The 20,199-nt window shown below is 33.1% G+C and overlaps 1 protein-coding gene across 1 annotated transcript; it reads right to left on the minus strand.

The window, feature by feature from the left end:
* Window positions 1–639: 639 nt before the first annotated feature.
* Window positions 640–5,078, minus strand: LOC145036715 (isocitrate dehydrogenase [NADP]-like). The gene is made up of 14 exons (XM_078985182.1): window positions 4,788–5,078; window positions 3,903–3,946; window positions 3,663–3,810; window positions 3,482–3,559; window positions 3,243–3,398; window positions 3,057–3,148; window positions 2,875–2,978; window positions 2,714–2,782; window positions 2,507–2,622; window positions 2,186–2,220; window positions 1,920–2,062; window positions 1,124–1,246; window positions 930–1,019; window positions 640–841 (listed from the first exon to the last, which is right to left on the minus strand). Exons 1-13 carry the CDS (start codon window positions 4,834–4,836, stop codon window positions 938–940), a joined length of 1,239 nt encoding a protein of 412 aa, XP_078841308.1. The 5' UTR covers window positions 4,837–5,078; the 3' UTR covers window positions 640–841; window positions 930–937.
* Between the last annotated feature and the right edge of the window lie 15,121 nt (window positions 5,079–20,199).

The following is a 20,199-nucleotide window of genomic DNA, read 5'->3' on the forward strand; positions in this document are numbered from 1 at the left end:
ATAGAAGGGTGGAACTCACAACGATGCTTTTCATGATACTCGGTTTACTGAATTTGCATCTTTCTTTATTGAAATTTAATTGTCGATCTCAACGAAAGAAGATACACTTCCCTCGTATTAAGTTGAGGCCTTTGTATGCGTCCACCGACTTAGCTATCCTCTCACCCAAAATCAACATCTATTAGTTCTGGCCAAATGGTAGGTTTGTTGATTGTTGCATTCTATTTATTGATCAGGTATCTTCCATGAAAGTATGGTCAAACAAGAAACCATTTGACTTAGTTTGTGCACTGCAACTTTCCGATGAATGCACGAGACTTCATTCCAAGTAGCGTAGAAACCCGTTAGTTTGGGGGTTTATCCTCTATTTAACAGGTAAAACTCAACTTTAAGGACTTGAGTAACCAAATATATAAATCCATCAAACATTGTTGTGCTTCAATGCCAAAAACACTATTTTTTTTCACCGATCTGAATGCTCTTAATATTCTGAACGTTTTAAAAAATATTTTTTTAGCAACTAAATGGATTTATACAGACGGTAGTAAGTTGGCCCATCCTTAAATGGGTTAGCCCATTAGAATTTGGCCTTTAAAACTTAAAATCATTTTATGCGAGTCATTTCTAGAAAATCAACCATGAATCAAAACAAATAAAATCTGAAATTAACTTAGCAGATAACCCCTACCAAATATTTCGTAGAACAAAAATTAAAAATAAAGATGTTCAAATATAATCCAACCAAATACACATCACAAACTCCCCATCCAACCCTCATAACAGAATTATCAATCTTCTCTTGTTACCACCATGCAGTAGTCTCAATTGTCAAGGCATTCATCTGCATTTTAAATAATCAAAATAAGGATCTCTATTACAAATTTTAAATTTTAAATAATTAAAAATTTTGAATATGATGAGATACATACAGTGATTATTAGGCAGAAAGTCTAGTTTTGAGTTCGAGTGCCACAGCATCAATGAATTCTTCAGTGTTCAAATAGTGCTCCCTACTCAGCCTGAAAAAAAAAAAGGTTACATTACATGAGTATTTAAAACTTTAAATATACAAAAATAAATTGGCTAAATTATTTAATTTTTATTATGAAAAGCAAGGACATACTTGGATCCATGGATAATGAGAGCAAGATCCTTAGTCATCTTGCCAGATTCAACGCATCCAATACACGCTGCTTCTAACTTTTCGGTGAAATCCAAAAGCTTAGAGTTGTCATCCAACTTTGCCCTGCACAAACCATTTATATCAACTTTTTACAATTACATTGACTGACACTGACAGTGATACTGAGCAAATTTATCATATTGACTATCTAGTAATACTAGAGGTGACAGTTACAATGATAGTGTCAAATTAACTATTTATAAATACCTAACACTGACAGTGACAGTGACATGACAGTAACAGGGACAGAAATTACAGTTTCTTGTGGCGCCTAAAAAGGTGGGCCATAGACTCGCTTTTGATTTCTATTTTTAAAAAGACAAAAATACCCTTCACTATTTATAAATACCTGACACTGACAATAACAGTGAAAGTGACATGCTGGTACAGAAAACAGTTTTTTGTGGCTGAACTCACTTTCAATCTCTAATTTCAAAAAGACGAGAATGCCCTTGACTATTTAAAAATATCTGACAGTAACATGATGGGACAGAAAACAGTTTTTTGTGTCACCTAAAAAGATGAGACAGAGAATCGCCTTCAATCTCTATATTTTATATTTTCAAAAAGATAAGAATACCCTTCACTATTTATAAATACCTAACACTCACACTGACAACAACAGTAACGGTGACATGATGGGATAGAAAATACAGTTTTTTTGTGGCACATAAAAAGGTGGGACAGGGACTTTGCTTTGAGTCTCTAATTTTCAAAAAGACGAAAATACCCTTACCTGTGGGCGAGACCTCGGGTCCAAGCGAAAATTGAGGCAATGCTATTTGTGCTGGTTTCACCACCCTTCTGGTGCACCCTGTAATGACGTGTCACAGTGCCATGGGCTGCTTCAGATTCAATGGTCTTCCCATCAGGACACACCTAAAAAGTAAAAATCACATAGTATTTTGTATTATATCAGATTTTTTTTAATTATATAAACATTAAACAAACATAAAATAATTATTAACTCAATTTATTTGCATTAACATATGAGAAAATTACCAGGACTGAAGTCATTAGTCCAAGCGATCCAAAACCTGTAATTCCAAAGTCAAATCAAGTCACTAAACAGATAAAAAAATAAAGTTACAGTTTTGGTCCCTGGGTATAGTTAATTTTTGCAGTTTTGGTCTGAAAAAAGTTTCCTCTTGCAACATTATTGGTCCTTGTTCAAAGTAAAATTACTATTTTTGGTCCCTTGGTTTAGCTGATTTTTGCAATTTTGGTCCCAAAAATAGTCATTTTACATTGAATAAGGACCAAAACGTTACAAAAACTTCAAATAAGGACCAAAATTGAAGATTTTCAAAAAATAATGCATACCTTGAGCTAACATATCACTTTGGACATCTCCATCATAGTTTTTGCATGCCCAAACATACCCTCCATCACTCTTAAGAGCATAAGCAACCATGTCATCAATAAGACGATGTTCATACCTATTAATAATTTAAAAAATATATATATGATTTAAAAAATTATAAAAAAGAAAAGAAATCAAGAATCTTGAAAACTTGTTGAGCTACTCACCATATCCCTGCAGCCTCAAACTTTGATTTCCAGTTGCTTTCATAAACTGCTTGGAATATGTCCTTGAACCTTTATTAAATTTAAAAAATAAAAAAAATTAAATGCCATATTTAATCACTAAAAAGAAAGATAAGATGATAAATAATCAAATATAAATATACCTTCCATCATATTTCTTTAGAATGGTGTTCTTTGTGCTTAGATAAAGTGGCCACTTTTTAAGGTAGGCAGTGTTCATTGAGGCTTCAGCAAAAGAAGTAATGGACTATTCATGAAATTACATAAAGTCAAACTATTGGTCAAAGTAATTTAAAAATAGTTAATGCAAGAAATAGCAACATACCTCATCAGTGTTGTACATTGACAAAGCTACCCCTCCAGCACCAGTGAAGTTATAAACCTCCAAATCTATAGCTTCACCTTGTCCTTCAGGAACTGGAGGGCAAAATCGGAATTCTTATGAGCAAAAAGAAATACATTATCCATAAAAAGAAAGAAATAACCATTAACCATAAATCATAAAACATACCAAACACCATTTTCAATTTCCCAGGTCCTTTAATCACTGCATCAGTAGCTTTATACTGATCACCAAAAGCATGTCTTCCAATGCATATTGGTTTTGTCCACCCTGGAATCAACCTAGGGATGTTTTTGCAAAGAATTGGTTCCCTAAAAACAGTTCCTAAAAGAATCACAAATTGTAACATCAGAAAAACATATTTATGAAATAAAATCTTGTATATGAGTATTATTTATATCACTAACCATTCAAAATGTTCCTTATGGTTCCATTTGGACTCTTCCACATGCTCTTCAAAGTGAACTCCTGCATACGAGCCTCATCTATAATGAAACAGTTTAATCATTCTCATTAAGTCATTATCCAAAGATTATAATTATATAGAGTTTTTCAAATATAGGTTTAGAAATTAAAATCTGTATATACCTGGAGTAATGGTGGCACACTTGATTGCAACATTGTACTTAAGAGTAGCTTCAGCACTTTCTACAGTGACTTTATCATCTGTGGCATCACGGTTGAGAAGGCCAAGGTCATAGTACTTTATGTCCAAATCTAGGAAGGGAAAGATGAGCTGCAGGATATAAGGACATAAGTCTATTAGATATTGGTGATGATGTTTATTTACATAAAGAATATTTGGGATGAAAACTATTATGTATAAACCTTATTCTTGATTGATTCCCAAAAGACACGGGTCATTTCATCTCCTGCACAAAAAAGATATAAGTTGTGTTACAAGTCCAGTCATGTATAGATTGAAACACTTCCTAAATTTACAGGGCATCAACTAAAAACAATGTAATTTCTACAAATAACAATCATGTCATGAACTCTCAAGACCTATTTTGCATTAAACTTAAATAAGGTGCAGAGAATTGTTCCTGAATCCTGAGTTGAGATTTCAGATCAAAACTAAGAACAGAAATGATTATACTTTTTGGCGTTGTCAAAAAGAGCAACATAACTGACTAAAAGGTAATCAGAGACCCCATATAAAAAGACACATTAGCCCAAAGTCCGTGCTCAGAGATGTATGAGAAAGAAGCATTCTTTATTTTGGCTGTTCAGATGAACATAGTCCATGAGCAAACAAATTTAATTTGGCAAATCGAAGAGATAAAACTCAACAGTAGTATAAAAAACAGTACAAAAATCAAGAGCAGGTTAACGACAACCAAAAACAGAAATGGAGACGTTTTTGTAATTGATTTGGTTTATTGATCTTCTGCATAGACGATCAATCAATCGCGCACAAAGTTTTGCGTTCAAAACAAAGCTCTATCTCCCAACAAACAATATGTAAAACATCATCAATCAATAATCAGATCATACGTCAAAGGTGAAAAGTCCAAACCACGAGCAACTAAACAGAGAAAAAAAAAACATCGATCTACTTCCATTGATTTATTGTTTTTACTAAACGCAACGATCCTTTAAATTTAACTTAAACTAGCTTAAAATCGAATAGATCAGAAAAAATGGAAGAGGAAACAGATCAAGGCGGTGTAAGGATGGTAACTGGGTTGGTAGGTGGATGTATTGACTCACCGTCCATCTCCACGATGGGGTTTGCAACCTTGATCTTCTCAAAAGCCATTTCTTATTGACTGAGATTGAGAGATGATCGGAGATTTGTGTGTGCGTAAGGCGGCGATATAAAAACCCCGGCCGGCAACCGAAGTCAGAGAGAAAGAAGGAATTGTGAAATAGAGATGGGCATAGGAAGCGGAGAATCGCGCGTCTATATAAACGGTGCTGGTGGACTAATCTCAAGTCTCAACTACAAACGCATTAACTCCGGTTCACAACAAAAGGGTTTTCGACTTTTCGTGCATGCTTTTAATGGTCTAATAAAAACCTCTCTTATGGGCTAATTTATATACTATTTATCGGCTCTCTTTAAAAGGTTGATATGACACGTTCGATTAGTAGTTTTTGATATCATTAGAATTTTCTGATTCGATCATAAACATAAATCAATTTTTGATTTATTTAGATCTGATTCGGTTGTAGACTATTAAACAACATCCGATACGTGAGTTGGACGTGTATTTCAATATATTAAAATGGTAAGCCAATCGGTTTTGATTTTTCATTATGGTTCTTCAATTTGTTACTCGAAAACGTGTAACGTGGGTTTGGAGAGTGAGATCTTAGTTGGGTATTTCAATAGAGAAATTAAATATTATCCTTTTTTTTCTAATTATTCATTTGAAATTAATAAAATGATGATAAATATATTAAAATATTATTAGTTTTATTAAAATATAATATTTGTCAGTATTTTATATAGATAATAAAATAAATAGAAAGAAAATATATGAGGGGATTTAATTTCTTATTTCAATATATACTAAAATGTCAACTAAAATAGACATTCTAACAGTATAAAATATCATACAAAGAAATATATAAGTTTAAGAAAAGGTTGATGTAATTACAAAGCAAATTTAATTTCTAATAATTACTTCAATCGAGCATCTACATCCTACAATAATACAAATACAATGATACAAAACAAAGAAACCAACATATTGACTATAAGAAAATTAATTATTATTGAATAACACAATTTGTCTCAATATTTAAAATTCATACATAGTAAGAGATTTGTCTTTTATGTTGTTTGATCCACCAAGCTACCAGATATTACATTAATAAAATTACATACATGAAAAAAAAACGAAAAATATATCTATTAAAAACAAATGCTTAAAATTGGCGAGTCAAATTACATTATAATTCCTATAATCAACACATTCAATCACACGTCCACACGATTTAGTAGTTTATTATACAAACCATGCAAGTGATTCTTAATAGTAATTATATTTTTTTAATAATTAGAATAAATAATGGTGATCACATGATCTAATGATACTATTATTATGAATTATATGATTCAAAAACCATTTAAGAATTATGCTCAACAAGAGTTAACATGTTAAAATTATAGTAATTACCAAGCTAGATCCCATTAGACCGACTACGATCTACCAAGAAACATCTCATATAATATTTAGAATTCATACCTTAATTCATAGGGATCTTTTGATGTAGTAGACATGAAAAAAGCGAATCACTGTTATCGGTATCTAGATAAGCAGTATGATCTGTTGTTAAATACCAACAATTAAAGAAAAACTTCTCACGTTCTTCCTTGTTCTTCGTCGTAGACCAGAAGAGCAGAGGAAGGCAATGTGTTGCAAAGTAGGGAGAGAAATATAATGATAAGTTGGGTTATATTGTGTGCAATTGTCATAATCTCTAACATGTATTTCTTATAACGGGCTTTAGGAAAGGAAATATATTCGTACACTATATTTTTCTCCATACATAACAATTGTTGTTTTAAATTGTTGTATTATACAACTCTATAAACATAAATTATTATGTTTGAAGAAAAATTATTGTATACGAATCACTTTCTTTTAAGAAAGTTTTTCATGTCATGTAATTCACACCTATTCAATTAAAAATTATTAATTAATTAACTTTTTCATGTCATGTAATTCACACCTATTCAATTAAAAATTATTAATTAATTAACTAATTGGCTGATGAATAAACTATTTTATTTAACTAATAAATAAACTCTTTTATTTATTTTTCTTCAATTAATAAATAATAATTTATTTATTTATTTGTTATAGTCAGTAATAATAAATTTATCATTTATAAATATATTATTTGTTTTTATATCTTTTTTAATGTTCTTTATTTTGACTTTTTACGTCATATGTTCACATATTATTAGCTATTATCAGTACAATATACTAATCAAACATTGTGTTCTTTATACATTTATATTGGTTAAATTGAATTCATCGGGTTAAAGTTATTTTTCTACAAAAGTAAATGTTAAGATGCAGTCATCTTTATACCTTGATCCATATTGCAATATGAGCACCCTAATTAATTTTTAAAATATTTTTATTGGATGAAATTGTATTGTTTTTCGGAAAAACTGATTATAAGCCGTTAATTATCGGTTGATTTTTTAAAAAGTGGTCAATGGGTGTCCAATTTGTATCTTATTAGCAACACCCCCATGAAAAACATTATATTTTCATCACATTTTGAACTCAATAATTGAGGGTTAGTTAGCTATAAATATTCATATTTTTATGTTTTTGTAAATATTCATATTTTTATGATTTTGTAAATATTCGAGAACCAGATTTAACATGAATACATGTAACTGGGATTATATAAATAAAATAATATATTATACTCCCCCATAGCGATGGAAGTTGGGCCTGGAACCCTCTGGTTCCAGGAAAGATAAATATCCTAGCATGGAGAATTGGTAGAGGAAAACTTCCATCCATGGAAAATCTTTTCAATCTTGGTATCAGTTCTACAAACTTGTGTAGAATGTGTAGCGCTGCCCTAGAATTTGTGGATCATATCTTTGTGGGTTGTCCGGTTTCAAGTGAGGTTTGGCTACATGTGTGTAAATGGTGGCGACTTTTGGATTCCTCCTACAGCTCTTGCAGAGACTTACTAGACTGCAAATCAAAGATCGGTGGGCACCAAAGGCTACTGGCGATTCACGAATCCATAATGCTAGTATTCATGTGGGTAATCTGGGGGTACAGGAATGATATGGCTCATGGATCAAAATCAAAATCTCAAACGATGTTGGTAGCTGAGATACAAGCTCTGTCCCACCTATGGATACATGCACGGAAGAGGAAAGGAAAAAATCTAAATTGGTTAAATTGGTGTTTTGACCCAGTATTAGAATGCTACCGCAAGTTCTAGGTTTCTTGTATTCCTGCTTCCTGTTTTGTCTTTGTTTTATTTCCTTTTTGTTTGTCAAAACTTTTGTATCTCTAGCCTCTAGCTAGTTTTTCTTTTTTAATATCATGTCTGCCGTTCATATATATATATATATATATATATATATATATATATATATATATATATATATATATATATATATATATATATATATATATATATATATATATATATATATGGGTAAAGTGAATATACCTAACAACCTTATATAAGCTTAGGTACCTAACCACATTATACTACATCGTTTTGCATTATATTTCCATTGCAATCGTCTAAGGTTCTTAAACTTCAACCCTTAACTTGATTTACTTTCAAGATTTTCAAAGATTCACCATTATATTCCTCCTACACCATTTGATTTGTAACGGCAGTATATGAAGCCCACCAGGGGGTCTCCGATAAAAAGACGTCATTTAAAGGAACATAATGGTAAAAGTCCAAAGATTTTGGAAGAAATCAAGTTAGGAGGTTGAATTTTAAGAACTTTGGGTGATTACAATGCATATATGATACAAAATTACGTAGCATGATGTGGTTAGGTACCTAAACTTATATAAGGTTGTTAAGTATATTCACTTTACCTATATATATATATATATATATATATATATATATATATATATATATATATATATATATATATATATATATATATATATATATATATATATATATATATATATTCTAAATCAAATTGGATTGAATTTCATGATTAGTGATTACACAAACAGAATTTCACTTGATTACATCTTTCCTCAATCCCATAAATCATAATCACCTTGCATACACCAACTCTAAAAATTGACCATCACCAAACAAAAGTTGACTTCGCCTCTTGGAGAAGGATTTGGTCGCTGGCTTCTGGATGCCCAAAGCGATCATCTACACGTCACTCTCTCCATAAAATTGACCATCACATTATCCTCTCCCCGTTTTTTTTTTTTTTTTTTTTTTTCCTTTTTCAATTTTCATAGAAAAAATAAGTTTAATAAAGTTTTTCGAAAACGACACCATGTCACTATCAAATAACGTTCGATTATAAGTTCTTTGGACATTGGTAGATGATTTAACTAATAGGTAGTTTAATTAGATGGATGTTCAAATGCCATAAAATTTATAAATATTATATACAAAAACGACATTACAAGTTATTATTGTTAATAAACAAAAAGATTTTTTGGAACAATTGGAATGCAGTTATTGGCGATATACCGGAAGACGGAACTCACGGAAGTGAGACAACGAAGCCGCAAAAGAAAAAACAAACAAAATGGATAAATTCCATCAACTTTTCAAGGTCTTTTTGTATCTTTATATCTTAATAGAAAAAATGAAAATTAATAAATCATATACTTGTATCTTTTTACAATCATATGGATCATATTTTTATCCCAATACTAAAATTAACTAAAATTCATATTTCAAGAACCCATAGGAAATTCAATTTTGTTTTTTAACATATGGATAAAATTAAAATCAAATATGTTCTAACCATTCAAATTACACTTCAATTGGATCGGTTCAAATTCACTTTTCAAGGACCGAACCATATATATATATATATATATATATATATATATATATATATATATATATATATATATATATATATATATATATATATATATATATATATATATATATATATATAGTGTTAGGTTCATTTGAGACGGCTTAATTTTGTCAGACCGTGAGACATATTTTTTTTTAGTTAATTCAAGTTCCAAAAATAATATTAAAAAAAAAATTGGATTTTACCATTTATTTTGCATTTTAAAATTATTTTTTAGAATATGTACAGTGTAATATTCTATTAGAATATTTCACGTATTTTTCAAAAAAAAAAAAACGGGATTTTTTTTAGTTAATTGAAGTTCCGAAAATAATATTTAAAAAAAAGAATTTTTGGATTTTTCTATTTATTTTGCATTTTAAATTATTTTTAGATTTGATCTCACGGTCTCACAAAATTAGAATGGTTTCAAATGAACCTGAACTTATATATATATATATATATATATATATATATATATATATATATATATATATATATATATATATATATATATATATATATATATATATATATATAGGGCTAAGTTATAATATGAATGGTAAGTATTGTGTGGATGTACGGATGAATGTGGACCAAGAGTTTAAAATACACATTCTAATAGAATACATATTTTGATTGAATACAAATTCTGACAAATTTTTCAAACATGAGTTAAAAAAATAACAACATTCTTAAAGAATAATCATCTATTATTAATATTATTGAAGAATCTAAGATCCAAAAATATATATATAAAAATAGTTTTTATTGTTACATTCTATAAAAATACAATGTCATTTTTCGAATTTTTGCCACGTTTTATAAGAATACAAGTTTTATAGTAAGTCATTCTTGAAAAAATATTCATTCTATAAGAATACAGTCATTCATGAAAGATTCTTCATTCTCATTCTTCTTAGAAGGGAATTTATTTCCTTTGACTTTAGATCTTCAACTAATGAGTAAACAAAGATCTTTATTAAAATACAGAAATAAGCATGGGAATAAGATTATACAAATAACATGACTATTATATTATGATGTGCTTAAAACCAAATATGTTCAAGCAAAAGGAATCAAGATATTTGAAAATCAAAGAGATGGAAGAAGACTAAATCACATACATTAAACTTAGGATTAAAAAAAAATAGAGAAATGCTTGTAGAGTTTAAGTAGAGAATAAGGGACCAACCTTGTTTGTAGATATTTCGAATTGACTATCACTATTGAATTCTTATCTGGGAATACTAAATCAACCCTTCGGAACTTAGGACTAAAAAATGAAATAGACAAATGTTTGTATCAATTTTATATCCTACACACTAATTCCAAATCGATTAGAAAATATCACTTACAAAAGTCGATTTCAAATAATAAACAAATTTCACAAATGAGAAGAAAAACAATAAAATCAATTTCAAAAAACCAATTCTTAAGAAGAAAGAAATTGATTTCAGAGATGGAGAAAATCAATTTCTGAAAGTAAGTAATGTTTTGAGAAAAAAGAAAATCGATATCATCGACAATGGCGGAGGAACTCACGATACTGATGGAGGCTGAAGCATTGTTGGAGACACACGTCGATTAAACGAGACCTGGAGGATTGGTTCCCGATTCAGATTTCGATTTTGAAGTTGTTCCCTACGACGATCTTGTCATCTTCGAACGCATATCAATTGAACGAGCTCTGGAGGGTTAGTTCCCGATCCTGATTTTCGATTTTGAATTCGGTCACTCTGACAATCTTGACATCTTCAATGGAAGCGGGAGGCGATTTTGTTGGTGTGGATGAAAGAGACGGTAGGGTTTTAAATAAAGTAATTTGTCTAAACTAAAGGGTAAATGATTTAATTATTTATTTATTAAAATTAAAAAATACTTGACCCAAATTAATCCTTACATCCACACAATATTTGTTAATCCACATTTGAACATACCTATATATATATATATATATATATATATGACATAAAAGTCCTCAATTTTTTCAAATTTGTGTGGTTTTGTCCATGTTGCGAGTTTAAGTGTGGTAATGCCTAACATTTGGGCTCTTTTTGTCACAAATGTCTTTTAGCAGGTCATCCAATACACAACTTCGTTTAACCCTCTCATTAACTAATGTTTCATTCCCTATTTCCGTTCGTTATATATCGAGAACATAAAACCCATCACCATTACACCAAAGTACGCCTGCTCCCATTCTCTAGGAAGATTATCACATATTTCTTTATGTATTTTCTAATGTTTTTAGGTTTTGATTGATACAAGAAGCTTTTGTGTAGAATAAGTCGATCATCACTATGGATGGTCTAAGCTAGGTAAAGAAGACAATCATCATAGGTAAGTTTCTTACATTCTACGACGAAATTTTGAATTTTTTTTCTTTGATTTCTTAGTTTAAATGACTTTATGTAACATTAATTTTATGTAGAAGTAAAGAATGTATTCATCAGAGAAAGAATGGAACGACTTATTTGATGCTTTGAACGAGCTTTTGTTGGCTTGAATGAGATGGACTTCGAACTTCATGGTATTTACATTGACCATGAACAAAGAGGATGAGTTTATCAACACACTAGATAAGTGTCAGGACACTTCCTAAATATATTACTTAATGATGCTAACCTACATAATGCTAGTAAGTCTGATGAAATGAAAGCTTGAGTATACCATGAAAATGAATGGGAAAGTCATGAAGATGTTGGGGAAGAAGGAAAACCTAAGTACATGGTTCATGAACCAACCATCATATGGGATAAGATGGAAATAAATATTGGTGATATATTTGAATCCCCTAAGCAACTAAAATTTTGTATTGAAAATTATGTTGTGTCTCATAGGTATCATATATAATTTGCCAAGTGTGATAATGTAATAATTGTTGCAAAATGTTGAAAAGGAAATGAAGAAAACTTGTGCCCTTTCATATTGCTTCTTGGATGTATAATAGAAGGTCACTAAAGGTAAAAACTATGACTAGCAGGATACATAAATGCTTTAGTTCATTTAAGTTTGGTTCGATTGTGACCCATGAATGGATTGTGAGACATTAAATGACTGAGATTGAAAATAAACCAAAGATTAATCTTGGGGAGATGATAGTTGATATCAAGCAGAGGTTCATATATGAAGTGTTTATTGGCTAATGTATGAGAGCATAAATGTAACATTTTGGCATTGAGGTATTTTTAAATTTAACCCTTAAGTATGAAGGTCTATTGTATTTAGCCTTTATGTATGAGAAAGTTAGCAAATTTGCCCATAATGGCATTTTTGTAAGTTCCAGGCTAAGGCTTAGTTTGTTGGGCGTACGTTGTATACGTTGAGCGTACATGTGTGGGTCTAAGTATGTTGGGCATACATTGAGCACACAGGATGTATGTGAGAAATCCTCAAGCCCTAATTTTTAGGTTTTGGACCTTATTTAAACACCATTATGCCTCTAAGTTCATCTCTCGTCAGCCTCCAACACCTCCATTCGATTTTAGAAAACCCTAGGTACTCTTTTGAGTATTCTTGACCCTTATATGTGTGTGTTTAGTGGTATTGAAGAAGAAGGAAGGAAGTAGAACCACCTTGGAAACCTGAAGAAGCTTTGGATTTGGGATCGTCACCACTCTAGAAACCTCCAAGAGGTATAAAGTTTCAAACTTGGCTCATATTTCATATATCTTGCTAAGTCCTTATTTCATGAGCATTTTGTCCCAAGTATTGACCTTTTGTAGTATAGCATGCTCTAGTCCATTCTAGTTGTCCTTGTAGATGTTTTAAGGGGTTTAGAAGCATAAAAATAGGATATTGGCTCTTAATCCTTTTGCATGCATGTGTTTGTTTGTATTAATGGATTAAGATGATGGAGTTTTTAGCATTAAGCACTTATTTCCCATGAAAGACCATAAAGTTGGAAAATTTATGGTCAAGGTGCTAGGTTTTGAGCATTCTAACACTCATATGGTGTACATGCAACCCTATATGCTTTGGATTTATGTTTTCTCTAATATGCATGCAAACTTTAATTTTCCAAAGCATCCTCCTAACTAGCATACAATAGATGTGACATCCCCATTTTCACGGCCAGAAAAGACCGATTTTGTTTATGCTTTATAAAAATCAGACTATCTCTTTTAATAAAAACGTTGGGGAATTTTTTTCCCAGAAAAAAAAAAACATGATAATTTCATTATCAAAGCATTTTCGAAGAAATGTATTTTTATTTATTTTAAAACATTTGGGATGTCATCGTCAATACAAAAACATAAGCATAAACAGAACTTACATTCATTACACTAGTGATCTATATCTCCTTAATCTCTCAGTGTAATTTAACTTCACATCGTCACCTGTGATACAAGCAAACTGAATGGGTCAGGTTGGGAAACCTGGTGAGTACATAGGGTTTTCAACCCACAATAATATAATTATTATGTTTAATCATCAAACAATTAACTCAATTACCCATCCCCATTATCTTCTTTATTCCTAAGTACCTTCCCTAAGGATTTATCCTAAGGGTCATCTCCTACATCATATTTACCTCTCATCTCCTTACATCACATTTCCCTATATGTTTGTTCCTAAGGACTCTCCTTAAGGATCATCGCCTACATCGCATAAACAATATTGATTCAACGATTACTCCCTCAATACGTGCCCAACAAGGGTTAGGGCATCATCGCATGAATACATAGTTACAACATCGCCTTAACTCATAATTCATAGTAAGGGGTTAAAGTATAATCACATGAATACGTAGTTACAACATCGCCTGAACTCGTAATTCATAGTAAGGAGTTAGAGTATCATCGCATGAATACGTAGTTACAACATCACCTGAACTCGTAATTCATCACCTACAGGTTATGAGCGTGCTGGTGTTTCAACGGGGTTGTCTATAATAGTTTGTGGTCGCCATCTATAGTCTGGTAGATGACTACATCTCCGAATTTTCGGACAAGGTTATAGTATCTTTCATCCTACATCACTGATTCATCATCACCTATCTATCCTCACCTAATTATCATCACCTATCTCTCATCGTTTTATTTCATCACACATCAACTATTTCATCTACCCATGTTTTATCCCAACATAGTTGTAGAGATAAAATAAATATATAGTTTAAATCATTTAAAATATGTATAAAATCATTCATCCAGCATAGACAACAAGTATCCAGATAATATGCACACATGGCACGTAATTTATATAAAATACTTCATATCTATGTGTAAGATGAAAGGGACCATGCACTCACCTGATACGGTGGTAACTCAGTACTCAGACAGCACTTTGTTACTCTCAACACAATTTTCCTCAGACAAAACCTAGTATCATTACCACTAGAGTTTAGTTTAATATTCACCAAGACTAATTAATAGTCTAGCTATTATTACTATTATATAAGCATTAAAAAATACTTATATAACCCATAATAATAGCCCAAGTACTTATTATAAGGTCCTAATAACATTACTATATTGAAACATAAACTATACTAAAGATAGGGTAGGCGTAGCTCACTTACAACGGGTTTTCTCGGAAATCGGGTTTCACTGGAGCAGCATTTCTGATCCAAAAGGCTCTTTTCTCGGGGCTTCCTTCGGATGCTAGGGGGTTTACCTAGGCTTAAGGTGTAACGCCCGTAGATCCAGGCTAGTCAAATTAGAGACGATAAGCATCAAAAATGACTTTTAATGGAAGATTATTTAGAAGGATTAATCTTAACCAAGTTGTACTATATATCACAAGGTTTCTGTGCATATAAAGAACGCCTAAATCCGAGTTATAACGAAGAAGTTATGACATGTCGAAGTTTCGCGACAGAACTGGCACGACACAGCGCGACGTAAATAGTGAATTTACGTTAGAGAGATATTTATCCAAAACAATCTAAATGAGAATTGAAGATCTCATCGATAGTAGTGCAATGACGGAAAGACGGACGAAAACGGAGTTCAGATGAAGGAGTTATGAATTTCGTACGGAGTTTTCCTATCCCGGCCTACTAAAAATAATATATAAGTAATATAATTATAATATATTAAAAATAAAGTCAAAATTAGCCAATGGATTCTAAACGAGAGTTGTAGATCATAATCTCACCTTCACTTCGATATAAAGAACGTCGAAAACGGAGTTCGTATGCGAAAGTTATGAATTTCTGAAGTTCGGGGCGCGAAACCCCAAAACTGTCAGAGACCACGACGTGGCAAGCCTTCTGACACCTCCGGGAGTCCCCCAGATGCAACTTTAGATGACGCATGCAGTGACAACCAATCCCACGACGTGGAAAAAGGTTCAACGACGTGGAAAGGGCCAATTTTTCCCTATAAATAGGTTTGAAGGGCCAACCGAGTTTGGTTGCTCATTCTCTCATCTCTCTCCCATATTACATTGTTTTACATGCAATTTTAACCCCCTGAAGCCCCGGTATCAACCCCGAGACCCGAAGCAAGTCCCGAAGCCCGAAGATCCCGAGAAGAAAAGAGTTTTCGAGCCGAAGCTCTGTCCGTGAGAAACCCGGTGTGTGAAGATATCCCGGTTTCACCGAAGAATACTACTCTTAGAGTTGTAGTGTTGTCTGAGCATCGTCTAACCAGGTGAGTGTGTGGTTACTTTCTTCTAACGCATAAATACGAAGTATTTTATATGAAGTACGTGTTATGTGTATATTTTGTTGTTATATGCGTGAATGTATATTCACTTTCTTCTACCGCATAGATATCAAGTATTTGCTATGAAGTATGTGCTAGGTGTTTATACATTGTTAGTTTACTTGAGATAAATGTTGAAATAATTTGTTATACATGTTTTAAAAGATTTAAACTGTATATGTGTTTGCATCTACAAATATGTTGGGTAGAACATGGGTAGATGAAATAGTTGATGTGAGACGAAATAATAAGTATTTTTGAACTCTATGTGTTCACTTGGTGTTTGGACTCAATGTGTTCATTAGGTATTTTAGAACTCTACGTGTTCACTTGGTGTTTAGACTCAATGTGTTCATTAGGTATTTTAGAACTCTATGTGTTCACTTGGTGTTTGGACTCAATGTGTACATTAGGTATTTTAGAACTCTATGTGTTCACTTGGTATTTTTGGACTCAATGTGTTCATTAGGTATTTTAGAACTCTATGTGTTCACTTGGTATTGTTGAACTGAGTGTGCTCACTAAGTGTTTTAGAATTAAGTATTCACTAGATGTTTTGAATGAATTGTTCACTAGGAGTATTAGAACTAGGTGTTTGTTAAGTATGTTGAACTAAGTGTTTACCAGTCGTAATTTGTGGACCTTGGCAGTGGTGGACTTTGTGTCAATTCCTTAGGTCAATCCTTAGGAATAAATGGATAGAGGATAGTTGATTCTTAGGGTAAATCCTTAAGAAATAAAGGAGATAATGGGAATGAGTATTTGGGTTGATTGTTTGATAATTGAATATAATAAATGTATTATTATGGGATGAAAACCCTATATGCTCACCAGGCTCCCAAGCTTGACCCACTCAGTTTAATTGTATCACAGGTATCGATACAAAGCTGCTTTGCACTGGGAGATTAAAGGAGATGTAAATCACTATAGTAAATGAATGTATGTTCTGTTTATGCTTATGTGTATGTATCATAACATGACATCCCGAGGTTTTATTATTTAATGAAAATACATTCTCTTTGAGAAATGTCTTGATAAGTTTTTATCATATCTTGTTTTGGGAACAAATTCCACAACCGTTTTCTTTAAAAGATTACTCTGATTTTATAAAAACAAAGCATAAACAAATCGGTCTTTTCTGACCGTGAAATTGGGGATGTCACATAAGGGGGGTTAGGATAGGCTAGAGAGAAAGTGTAGAGAGAGAAAGTTGAAGGGGAGAGGTGTGAGGAATGAGGGAACCCGACACCTCTATTTATAGGCTAGAAAATAGCTATACTCATCGAGTCCATGCCACATGTCACCTTCTGGTGGCTTGCCTTGGGGAGAAAGCATTAGCCCATATTCAACTACGTTACCCGATTTCGCACAACACCCTGCCGACTTCTAAACCCCGTAACTTTCGCATACGAGCTCCGTTTTCAAAGTTCTTTATATCCACACGTAGGTAAAACAAGATCTACAACTTTCATTTAGACTCTGTTGGCTAATTCTCGACCGATCTTAAATTTAACAGCAGGAGAAGATTATACTGTTAAATGTTAGTATATAATTCATAACTATTACATATTGACTCCGTTTTCATCTGTCTTTTTACCGTTGAGTTCGTACTAATGAGATATTCAACTCTCATTTAGGTCGCATAGGCCAAAAACCACTCGAACTAAAATTCGAGTTTCAGGTCGTGCACTGTTAGGCCAAATCTTAGAAAATTCATAACTTTCTCATACGAAGTCAGATTTGGGAGTTCTTTTTTTGTATGTTCTCGGTTTAACGTATATTACAACTTTTGTTTAGATAACCAAGGCTAAAAAGTCCTCTATCGTAAAACTTCGACGGACCATAACTTCTTCGTTATAACTCGGATTTCAGCGTTCTTTATATGTACAGAACCCTTGAGACGTATTCTACAACTTGGTTAAGATTATTTATTCTAAATAATCTTTCATCAAAAACTCATTTTTGACGCTCATTGACTCTAAATTGACTAGTCCGAATCTGCAGGCATTACAATTATCTCCCCCTTAGGATGATTACATCCCGGAATCATCAACAAAGCATGGCTTATATAATGATTCCATACGTCATCTCTTCATCCTAAGTAATAATCGTAACTCCGGCTGGCCCCACCTGTCTAGTAACCTCGCCCCACCAATCGCAGGCTCTATCCCTCAACATACAATAAGCAAACCCAACTTTTTCCGCCTCGGGGCAGGAACTCGTGCGCTGGGCATTCTCGATATCCGCTATCCAGCGTCGGCTGACAATGGGGTCCCTAGCCCCGGAAAACTCTGGTGCTCCACATGCCTTGAACTCTCGGAACGATGGAGTTCGAGCCCCTATTTGGCCTGCAGCAATCTCAGCTCGGAATGATCTGAGTCTCTCCTCCATGATCTCCATAATGACCTCATTGACCATACCAAAAATGACTGGGGTCGTGTCAAGGATGGCCCTAGTAACCTCGGCTACAATGAGCTCACGCATCCTCTCATCTATGACATCAGCAGTGTCTCCTAATCCCCCTCCCGGATCCAGACCCTGACCTCGATCCTCCTGCTCCAAATCGTGTCAACACCATGTTGAACTGAAAAGTCATAGAACATAATGATTAGGATGTTTACAACAAAGACTCTCCTTATTGGTCCCCCTTAGAGTTCCCAGGTACACTATAGGTTTGGATACAGGTCCTGTGCTTCCAGTACTATGGGCCCAATACTACCATCCACACCTACCCGTACCTTCCCCCAAGGTTCCACCTGCTAACTCCAACTCGAACCTATTTATCACAATCATTGTATATATCAAATCCCAGGCAGCCCTAATACTTGTTGTGCTCATATCAACCAAACTAGTCATAACAAGTTGCTTTTATGCATGCAAATTGTACACAGTAAAGTATCAAATAGACTTTCGAATAAAAGACTCTACCCTAGAGCCACAACCAAACAAAGAACAGGAAATAAGGCCAAATCAATCATTCTGATGCTATAAGCTCCTAACCATATACATTTTTAAAAACATACACATAGCAATTTCCACATGTTCACATAGTTTTAACAATAGCATAACATGGCTAGCATATTAGGGAACCACTTACTTGACTCGGCTGATCACGCGCGTTGCACTCTCATATTTTATTTTTATTTTTTTAATTCTTATTTATCTTTTGAAAAAAAAAATTACCATTTCCTTAGTTTGAGTCCCGACACACCCGAGGGTGTGCCCGAATCCCTCAAACCAAGGCTCTGATACCAACTTGTAACCACCCAATTTTTTTTACAACGAAATTTTTTCAATTTTAAATAATAGACATACTTGCATCAACCATAAATTTCATCATAATTGTTTTCAAATCCGATTTTATTACAAACTGTTTAAAACATCAAAGTGTCCCAAAACGTAGTAGTAAAAGAGAGGTAGAGTGCTCGTCGCGCAATCACGCATTTCCCTTGCCCTTGGGCTCGGATATACCTGAAACAAATCCACAAACGGTAAGCTTGAAATCTTAGTGAGTTCCTCAGAGAACACCCACACATAAAGCATACAACATATCATACGCGCTAATCAGCTATATAGAACTTATGAGCCATGAATGCCAAACACATAAGGAAGCCCTGAAAACCCTCCAGGGTCTTACACCGGGTGCCATGGGAACCCCGACATGGTCTTAGCCCAATGCCTTGGGAACCCCCAAGGTCTTTGACTTAGAATGCCAAGGAAACCCTCTAAGGTCTTACACCTAAGTGCCTCGGACCCCCCCCCCCCCCCCCCCGAGGTCTTCCATGCAAACACACAATCACATAGCATATTAAACATATAATGACTAAAACATATATCATAATCACATAATGGGTCAGCCTTGGTGCCTTCAACCCATTGGTATGGTGAGGAGACTCACCTCCGTCTGCCGAATACCAAAGCTGCTCTCTTAACAATCCGAAATCTC

This window comes from Lactuca saligna, chromosome 3 (assembly GCF_052625555.1).
Source record: "Lactuca saligna cultivar CGN05327 chromosome 3, ASM5262555v1, whole genome shotgun sequence".
In the NCBI taxonomy this organism is placed as follows: Eukaryota; Viridiplantae; Streptophyta; class Magnoliopsida; order Asterales; family Asteraceae; genus Lactuca; species Lactuca saligna.